General features: G+C 44.8%; 1 protein-coding gene across 1 annotated transcript; it reads right to left on the minus strand.

Moving 5' to 3' along the window:
* Positions 1-3,714: 3,714 nt before the first annotated feature.
* On the minus strand, positions 3,715-6,698 carry LOC105919405 (forkhead box protein B1). Its single transcript, XM_012854713.3, has one exon. It carries the CDS (start codon positions 5,686-5,688, stop codon positions 4,786-4,788), a length of 903 nt encoding a protein of 300 aa, XP_012710167.1. The 5' UTR covers positions 5,689-6,698; the 3' UTR covers positions 3,715-4,785.
* Positions 6,699-10,262: the final 3,564 nt, after the last annotated feature.

Consider the following 10,262-nt stretch of genomic DNA (forward strand, 5'->3'; position numbering starts at 1 on the left):
CTCGCCTGCGTCTGCAGCCTCTAATTAACGAGCGACAGCGTGATTAATTACCGCCGCAGCAGCACAGGCTCGTCCTGAGGATCTCCAGCTTCACTCGGCTGGAACTGAGCGTCTAGCTTCTGGACAGTTTGAGTTCTGCTGCTGAACGCAGCCTCATGTTCAGCTGAATGGGGTCAGCATGAAGCAGAACCTTCCTTTGTCTCAGTTTTAGATTAATGCGACTCGCCTGCTTCTGCAGAGGCAACATCTGGACCTTCAGAGAACGCAGCGTGAGCGGCTGCTGATCAGCGAAGATCTCAACAAACAGAGGAAAAGTTTCTGAAGCTTCTCCTCCTCCACTCGTTAAAGTCAGTCTGAAGAAGCAGCAGCTGAAATCTGGACTGTCGGGTCTGAATGCGTTTAGACAGAACTTCCCAAAACGTTTCACTGAACAACCTTCACTTGGCAGGAGCAGAGCTGTGAGGATGAAGGGAAATAAATCTTGTTTTTTAACATTTCTAACAAATAGAAATGAAAAGTGTGGCATGCATCTGTGCTCTGCCTCCTGCATCAGAACTTTGCAGAACCACCTCTGGCTGCAGGTCCAGAACAGATAAAGCTCAGTGAGATCAGACAGAAATCTTGCCACAGATTCTCAGTTGAATCTAGGTCTAGACTTTGACTAGGCCGTTCTAATGAATCTGCTTTGATAGGAACCATCCCATAATATCTCAGGCTGCAGGTTCAGGAGAACCTCACCTCTAACAGGTTCTAGGATGACCTCAGACCTGCTTCCCACAGCATGATGCTGCCACCACCGTGCTTCACTGTGGGGACTGATGCATATATTATAGTCAGGGGCGGTTCTAGACCGAATTTACCAGGGGGGCCAAGGTGGGGCCAGTGTTTTTTCACAGGGGCACAGAACAAAAAAATTTAAAAACAATAAAATGTCAATATTTAACTGTGTAATAATATTAGGTGAGCCACTTGTGGCTCTGGAACTGCAGGTTTCAGAGCCCTGATCTAGCAGATGAAAACTTTGCCCCCTGCTCAAAACGGGTAAAGCTAAATGTGAAACATCTTAAGTTTTAAATTCTTTTTAGAGTAAAGCTGTATAGATAAAAAATATTATTGGTCAAAATGACCAATCAGTTATGGTTTCTTTGCTATTGCAAATAATTATGAGAAGTTTATTTAACATCATGCTTTTAGTACAGGGGCCAGGGCCATTTCTACAGGGGCATGGGCCCCTGTTGGCCCCTGTCTAGAACCACCCCTGATGATTATATATATATATATATATATATATATATATATATATATATATATATATATATATATATATATATATATCCATTCTGTGGTCCGTCACATGAAAAATGGTTGTTTGCGGTGGACAGGTCAACATGCAGCTCAGGTGTGAATATTTAGCCAGCCCTGAACTTTCTCTGGGAGGTCATGAAGCTTAGACTGGGAGGTGCACAGCTCCGGGTCTGGGCCGAGTCCTGAGGAAGATGGAGCGGTCCAGAACCAGAAGTTCTGCTCTGGGTTCTCTGTTTGTCTCCTTTTCTGGGCTCGTTGGAAGCGGAGCGTCAGGGAAGCTGAGATTTCTGCTCCAACGTTCCTGCTGTAACTTGTGTGGTCACCAGGAGGGTGGGGGTGGTCCTGGGTGGGTGGGGGTGTCCACATTGTTGTGGGGACGGTCCCCGTCTCTCAGCAACGCTCTCAAAGAGCCCTCAGCTTTAACGGGGCTGATTGTGTTAACGGCCCTTCACAGACACCCGGTCAGCCTGAGAGGTTCTGCTGCTCCTCCGTCGCTGCTGACCGTCATGGAACCGGATCACTGATCATCTGCTCAGAGCTGAGCAGCAGCTGCAGAAAGTTCTGCTCCAAACTGAAGTTAGACACGCTTTATGTTCCCTTTCTGTGAAACCAAGAACCAAGAATGAACGATCCATCCTGGTTACTGCTTTGTGTCGGCTGGTTCCGAGCTTGAGCAGAGATGTTCCTTATTTAGACTGAAGAAGAGATTCCAGGTTCTGAGGACAACCAGAACTCTGCAGAGGGTCCAAATGAGACCAAGAAAAGCTCTGCTGAGAACCTCGTTAACGGACATGTTAACGAACTCGTTAGCATGTTCGTTAACAGACCTGCTTCAGGTCTTTCTGCTGTTTTTATCTCTTACTTTTTAATAAACCTTTCAGATACGGGGGGTGACTGCGAACCATTTGAAGGTTCTGGTTTCAGTGAACGGACCGGCTCCAGACATTTGATCTCCTGGTTCTTACATCAAGTCCAGCACCAGGCGGGTCCAAATGGAGAAACACTGGAGAGGACACTGTAGAACGTAATAGGTTGACTTTACATAAAAAATAAGGAAATCTCAAAATAATAAATGTTTGAACTTAAAAATGTTGTTTTGTGCCAGAAGAACCCAGAAGTAAGTTCTGCTCACATGATCCAGTCCGTGTCCAAATGTTTGGTGGCGAGAAGCTCTTTCCAGAGGACCAGCGGTTCTAGAGCTGTTCTTCAGGTTCTCTGTGGTTCTGGGGTTGATTTAATGTCTAATGTGGGTTTATTAGAACCATGCTGATTGGATCCGTAGTGTTCTACCACGTTCCCCACAGTGGTGGGCCCGCTCTAACCGTTAATACGTAGTTAGTTGTTTTCTCTTTACACAGACTCGGTTAATTGCTGCCTTGCTCAGGTGTTGCAGGGCTGACCACGCCCACTTCCACACAGTCAGCCAGGAGGTCACGTTCTCACGGTGATCCAGAAAAGTCCTCGCCACTTTCACAAACATCTCTTTGTTTTTTTTTTTACTTAACTTATATATTATAGTCAGATATATTTATGAAGCTGTGAAGCGTTTTTCTCCAGCAGCTCACACACTCACTTCTTTAAGACGAAGGTTAAACAGCAACTCCATGACTTTGGTTCCCTTCTATTAACCTGAACGCTGCAATTTTCTGTCTAACTGGATTTTTCAGTTTCTTACTGGTTCCTCCTGAGAGACTGAGTGAAGCTTCAGCAGCCTGACCTTCTGACAATGTTCTGAAGTTCTTCAGCAGGTGTGCCAGGAGACCAGAGCCGGGATCAGATCGGTTCCTCAGGAGGAATGTTCTGCGTCCGGCCGACTGGATCGGACCTCCGTGTCCAAACATCAGGTAGCCGCCGTATCAGCATCCGCCTCAGAGGACCAGAGGACGGTCCGTGCTGTTCCTGGAGTTTGGAAATATTTAGGAAATTCTGCCAGAACCATCAGGAAACAGGTTCTCCTCCATAAAACCCGGATCTGAGTTCTGATTTAAATCAGCAGCCGAGCTCTCCTCTAAACATGCATAAATCAGAACGATCCAGAACAATCTGGGTCCAGAACAAACCGAAGCGAGGAAAATAAACCTGTGGGATGATTTCTCTGCAACATTATGACTTAATTCATTATTACTACATTTAATACAGAATAAACTGTTGTAATAACCTGATAATATCAGTGATTTATGCGAATATATTTTTTTTAGCTAAAATGTATTTTTTTATTTGCAGAATAATTTTTTTGCGACATTTCAAAAAAATTATAAATACCAGTGTGTGTGTGTGTGTGTGTGTGTGTGTGTTTTATTTACCTAAAAATAAACACATTTATCGCAAAAAGACGTTTTTTTATTTATTTGTGGAAACAAATATTATATTATGTCGGTCATGAAAACATAAATTTGAATAATTGTTTCTTCCACAAACATTTTGGGATCAAATCAAATTAAACACAAAGGAAAAAAATACATATTCTATTTTTTACAGAACATAAAGTAACAAAGAACCAAAAGCTTAAATTAATAAATGGAAGTGAGCTCAGAACGCGATGACCGTCAGGTTAAAATTATCCTGATTCACAAAAATGTTCAAACTTCTGATTTTCTTTTACCATAAAAATGAAAACCGCTGAAAACTGAAACTGCGACTCAATAAAGCATCAAATAATTTTTATTTTCGCCTAAATTACCAGGAGAAGTTTAAATGTGAATGAAAACGGTTTGAACTGAGCGGCTGGTTGTTGCGCCGGCCAGGAGAGCCGCGAGAAGCTCACCTGTCCACAGGTGAGCTTCTCGCGGCTCCTCTACCTGCTCAGCAGAAACACGCAGACCAGGTTTCATGTGGTTCTGAAATCACTTTCTATTTTCTGTTGGTCCGTTTTTACTCATTTATTACCTGAATTAATTATCGGTCAATTTTATCTATCTGCCTAAAAATCAATTTAATAAAAACAGCAAAATTGTTCTTTAGTTTTTTATGGTTCGGCATTTGCAGCAAATAGAAAAGAAAATAAGGATTATCAAAAAAGCAGCAGGAGACAGAAATAAATAAAACTTTTTAAATATGCTTTTAAATTTTTTCCACAGCGGATGAGTTTGATAAAAGATGAGAACAGAAGCAGAGACGCGGCGTTCAGCCTTCATGCGTTCTGATGGACCAGAACCAGGATTCACAGCAGCATGCAGACACAGACAAGAAGAGCGAGGCCTTAGAAAGTGCTTCACAGACGGTCCATCGACGGTTCTGGTTGGATGAACGGTTCTGATCCAGTTTTTCTCCTCATCAGTTATTAGAGACAAACTGAAATATTTGGTTTATCGAAACTTTCCTCTTCAGTTCTGACAAAGTGAGACAAACGTATCAAGTTGGGTTTGAGTCATGAGTTTCCTTCAGCTTCACGTCTCTGCAGGATCCACCGAACCTTCAGCTCAGAACCGGGCCGGTCAAATGTCTCACAGCTCTCCACGCTCCGCGCGTCCTGCGGGGCGCTCAGTGCACCGCCACCGCCGACTGCAGCGCCTCTGCGGGGGCGGCCGGGCTGCTCTGGCCGGTGGCTGTGTGGGGGGAGGTCGGGCTCAGGGAGCGCGGGGAATGGGCCAGGAAGGCCGGGATGTGCGCGGGCAGGCCGGGTGCGGGTTTGATGGGCACCGGGATGGCGGGCAGAGTCTGGCCGCCGTGGCAGAGCGTCTTCAGCGGCATGCCGTAAGCGGAGTAGTCCCCGGGGGCCATGGAGATGGGGGCCGCGGGGTCCATCACGCCCGGGCCGTACATGTGCGGCCAGGCCGGGGTCAGCTGGTTGTGCAGCGGATACCCGGCGGTGGGGAAGGCAGCCAGTCCGCCCGGAACCTTGTACTCTCTGGCGATGATGTTCTCGATGGCGAACGGGTGCTTGAAGCCGGACGGCTGCGTGACGGAGCTCAGGCTGTACCCGGCCGGGACCTGCGGGAGGTGCGCGGCGGCATGCAGCGCGCTCAGCCGCAGCTTGGCCTGCTGCTGCAGGTAGTGCGCGGCGTCCTGCGGCTTGCTGGGGCCCAGCGGGTCCGTCACCTGCACGCCGCCCACCTTAAAGCGCTTCCTGCGCCGCAGAAAGCTGCCGTTCTCGAACATGTCTCCGCAGTTGGGGTGCAGGGCCCAGAAGCTGCCCTTCCCGGGTTGGTCCGGCCTGCGGGGAATCTTGATGAAGCAGTCGTTGAAGGAGAGGTTGTGGCGCAGGGAGTTCTGCCAGCGCTGCGTGTTCTCCCGGTAGTAGGGGAAGCGGTCCATGATGAACTTGTAGATCTCACTGAGCGGCAGCATCTTCTCCGGGCAGCTCTGGATGGCCATGGCCGTCAGGGAGATGTAGGAGTACGGAGGTTTCTGGTCGCTGTAGGTGTTCCTCCCGGGCCGAGGCATCCTTCCGAGCCGAGCTGAACCGAAACGGGCCGGAATCACTTCAGTCTCAGTCTCTCCAAAGTTTTACAAACTCCCGCAGCTCCTCACTGCGTCTTTACGCACAGCAGCGAACTGGGCTGCAGGTTGGTGCGCATGGTTCCGTTTGAGGCTGGAAGCCAAACTCCAAGTGGAAGTTGAGTAGAAAGTTGATTTAAAGATATCCTGCCGCTCTTCTGTCGTCCTCAGCTCCTCCCTGTGGCTCAGCAACAGGTGCTGCGCGGGGGTTCGTCCTCTCTCTGCCCGCTGCTGCGCTGCGCTACGCGGCTGTCTCCTCCTCCATGTCCCCCTCTCTGCTCCGTGCTCAGCTCCGTGCGCGGCTCCTCCTGCGGCTGACGGCGCTGACAGAGAGGAGCTTCATTAATGGGACACTTTTCCACAGCCACGTGACCGCGATGAGAAAAGAAGGGGGGGGGGGGCAGTTTGGGCTCAACTGCGCACGCTCACATGGACGCGCCAGGACTGACTAAAGGAGCAGCTGCAGGAGCTCCGACCGAGCAGAGAAGCCTGGAGTCGGGGAGGAGCCGCGGTGCGCTCCGCAGAGTTGCCGTGGAACCTCTCACGCACGACGTGGGCGTGGGTGCGGGTGTGTGCGTGTTTGTGAGTGGGCTGCTGAGGGCCCCCTCTAATTTGCTGTGACAAATAGGTCCGCTGAGAGCTGCTGTTGGAGCCGTTTTCATTTCTTTATTCTCCTGAGGAAGAGGAGGCTGAGGAAGGTTCAGGTGAACGAACTAAAAACCGCCAGAACCTCCAGGAGCAGATTTTTATTTCCCATTTATTTTATCTGTTATTTGGAGAAAACTAACATTTTATTTTAGGGCCGTTTTCCTGTTGGTTTTATTTGCGCTGTTTCTTCTTTTTTTATGATCACTATTCGCGGACTGTGAGGAAAATTATATTTTAGTTCAATTAATTCTGGAAACTGAAAGAAAAAAGATTTTTGGACCGTTTTCCGAAGATCAGATGCGTTTCAGTTTTTTATGTAAAAACTACATTGAATTGTGTTTGTTAGTGAAGATTATTATTATTATTATCAATAATAATAATAATAATAATAATAATAATAATAATAATAATAATAATAATAATAATAATAATAATAATAATAATATACTGAATTTTGTATTCTAATTTAAGGCAGATTAAAGCTGATTGTTTTTTATATTATAAATCATCATTCTGATCCCACCTTTATAACCTCAGTCTCTCCGGGTTATTCATCATTTAGCGGCAGCTGAATCTAACTGAACAGTTTAATTTATTTTATAATTTTTTTTCTTGGATCTTTGTGTCTCGGCTACATTTTTCCTCATGTTTGTGAGGAAGCAGCAGATGGAGGATTAAAGAAGACGAGCAGCGGCTGAAGTGTGTGTGTGTGTGTGTGTGTGTGTGTGTGTGTGGGGGGGTGGTCGGCCACATCAAACCACTTTAACACGTCTGACCTTTGGCCTGGAGCTGCTGGAGAAGAGATTCACATCAATTACTTCTTTTGTTTGGATTTTTTTAGTTTCATTTTTTTGCTCGTATTTCGTTTAATTTTATTTCATTTAAAAATATTCCTGAACTATTTTTACTTAAATGTCTTGATCCAAATATATATATATATATATATATATATATATATATATATATATATATATATATATATATATATATATATCAAAATTAAAATTTGAAATAATTCAGTTTTTTTATCTAATTAATGTGGTTTTATTTCCTGTCATTTTAGTTCAGTTTTGAATTGTCAATCTCTGTTGATATATTCGAAGTTATTTTCTATTTCAGCCATTTGAGAATTCCTTTAAAAATTGGATGGAGACATAATCAGTTTTTACTCTTAAAAATTTTAAAGGCAGTATATTTTTGTTTTTCTAATTTTTTGCTCAGTTTTCAGGCTGTTCGTTCTCTTATGAAGATGAAGATTAATTATGAGCATCAAAGATGATTAATGTTGTCAAATATTGATTTAACTGATCAGTAAATTGTGTTTACACACAGGAATATTTCCCCAGGGCCAATAAAACAGACAGTTTAAGGCGCTCTGATTTGCTGCTGGACAACCAATCAGAGGACTCCAGTTTCATTGACGTCACCCAAATATTTAAATATTGTTTTATGGAAAACGGCTTGAAATGTTAGTCACATGATGTCACCAGACCATCATGTTGTTAAAGAATCCAATTTAAGCACCTATAAAAAGATTTAATACGACGCTTTGGACCAGAGTCCTTAAAGCCATAGCTGGTAATCCTGTTCAGAAGCACTTTTTGTTCTACTGGGCAAAATCGTCTTTCCATCCTGAAAATAATAAATGAATGCTGCTTGTCGGGACTTTGATGCAATCACCTGGTTTCCTTATATAGGACATTTTTGACCAATCTGTATAATCTGACCCAATCTGTATAATATGATTGAACTTGACTTTGTAAAGTGCCTTGAGATGACATGTTTCATGATTTGGCGCTAAAATTGAATTGAATTGAATTGAATTGAATTGAATTGAATATATATCTAATATGAATAACATGTAAAATATTTCAGCACCTAATTTTCTAGTAGTTGATAGTGTTAGTACATCCACTGACTGTAGAATTACCTGTGAAACGTTTTCACACAGCCAGAAAACTGCTTGTTGTTGCAACCAAATCCTGTGGGATTCTGTGAGAGTAGGGAGGAGCAAGATGGCGGCCAGTGACTTCAGTTTTTCGGCAAAATCAGCACTCCAGTGTATTATATAGCTCAGTGGTTTATGCATCCAGTTAGCTTAGCGGTTAGCTTCAGTGTTAGCCGTTCACTGTAGCTCTGCTGCTCTCACCGTAGACTTTGAACATGGCTGACAGTCGCTAGAAGTGAACCACGTTCATGTTTATGAGAAGAAAAGGAAGATCTCAGTAGAAAGAAAATGAGACCAGAGAGGATTTAGGAGATTTTTCACGTGATCTCCCTGAGGAGCGGAAGAGTCTTGTGCTTGCGAAGTAATTCAGAAAGTGACTTGGGGGAAATTCTGGAAAAATCACTGACACTAGCTTTAAAAAAATAAACTTCTTAACCAATCACTTAATCTGGGTGGCATTAACCTGGCCTCTGGTAATAAAGTTAAAAATCTTGGTGTTATTTTTGACCAAGACATGTCATTTAAATCCCATATTAAACAGGTTTCCAGAGTTTCCTTTTTTCACCTCAGGAATATCGCCAAAATTAGAAACATTCTGTCCAGGAGTGATGCTGAAAAACTAGTCCATGCATTTGTTACTTTAAGGCTGGACTATTGTAATTCTTTACTATCAGAATTATACGTATCTTCCTAATGTTCCTGAGCTGCAACTGGCTGCAGGAGGACATTAAGACCTCACTCTGCCGAATTTTCCTACTATTCTCCAATTTTGCATTGTTGTCATTTATACTTTTACCTTCATGTTGGCTCTGTTTTCCGTCTGGCCTGGCGTTCCCCGGTCTCTTCTCAAGGCAAAGCATCTGGAGGAGCTATTGCTGTAACCAACGCTGTAATGTTCTATGTTTCTTATTCCGTAGACTTTACCACCACCTCAGAGCTGGTCTGGTTCTCCCCTGGATGGAGACAATGGTAAAATGTCCCACAGTTACCACTGACACTGAATGCAACACAAACAATAGTGAGCTCTCCCACAGTTACCATGGACAGTTAACTCACCATGGACAGAGAACTGGTTCCCTTATATAGGACATTATTGACCAATCTGTGTAATCTGATTAAATTTCACTTTGTAAAGAGTCTTGAGATGACATGTTTCATGAATTGGCTCTATATAAATAAAATTTAAATGAAATTGACAGTGAACTCACCACGGACATTGAACTGTCCCACAGTTACCATGGACAGTGAACTCACCACAGACAGTGAACTGTCCCACAGTTACCACGGACAGTGAACTCACCACGGACAGTGAACTGTCCCACAGTTACCACGGACAGTGAACTCACCACGGACAGTGAACTCACCACGGACAGTGAACTGTCCCACAGTTACCACGGACAGTGAACTCACCACAGACAGTGAACTGTCCCACAGTTACCACGGACAGTGAACTCACCACAGACAGTGAACTGTCCCACAGTTACCACGGACAGTGAACTCACCACGGACAGTGAACTGTCCCACAGTTACCACGGACAGTGAACTCACCACAGACAGTGAACTGTCCCACAGTTACCACGGACAGTGAACTCACCACGGACAGTGAACTCACCACAGACAGTGAACTGTCCCACAGTCACCACAGACAGTGAACTGTCCCACAGTCACCACGGACAGTGAACTCACCACGGACAGTGAACTCACCACAGACAGTGAACTGTCCCACAGTTACCACGGACAGTGAACTCACCACGGACAGTGAACTCACCACGGACAGTGAACTGTCCCACAGTTACCATGGACAGTGAACTCACCACGGACAGTGAACTGTCCCACAGTTACCATGGACAGTGAACTCACCACGGACAGTGAACTGTCCCACAGTTACCATGGACAGTGAACTCACCACGGACAGTGAACTGTC

Source organism: Fundulus heteroclitus, chromosome 4 (genome assembly GCF_011125445.2).
Source record: "Fundulus heteroclitus isolate FHET01 chromosome 4, MU-UCD_Fhet_4.1, whole genome shotgun sequence".
Lineage (NCBI taxonomy): Eukaryota > Metazoa > Chordata > Actinopteri > Cyprinodontiformes > Fundulidae > Fundulus > Fundulus heteroclitus.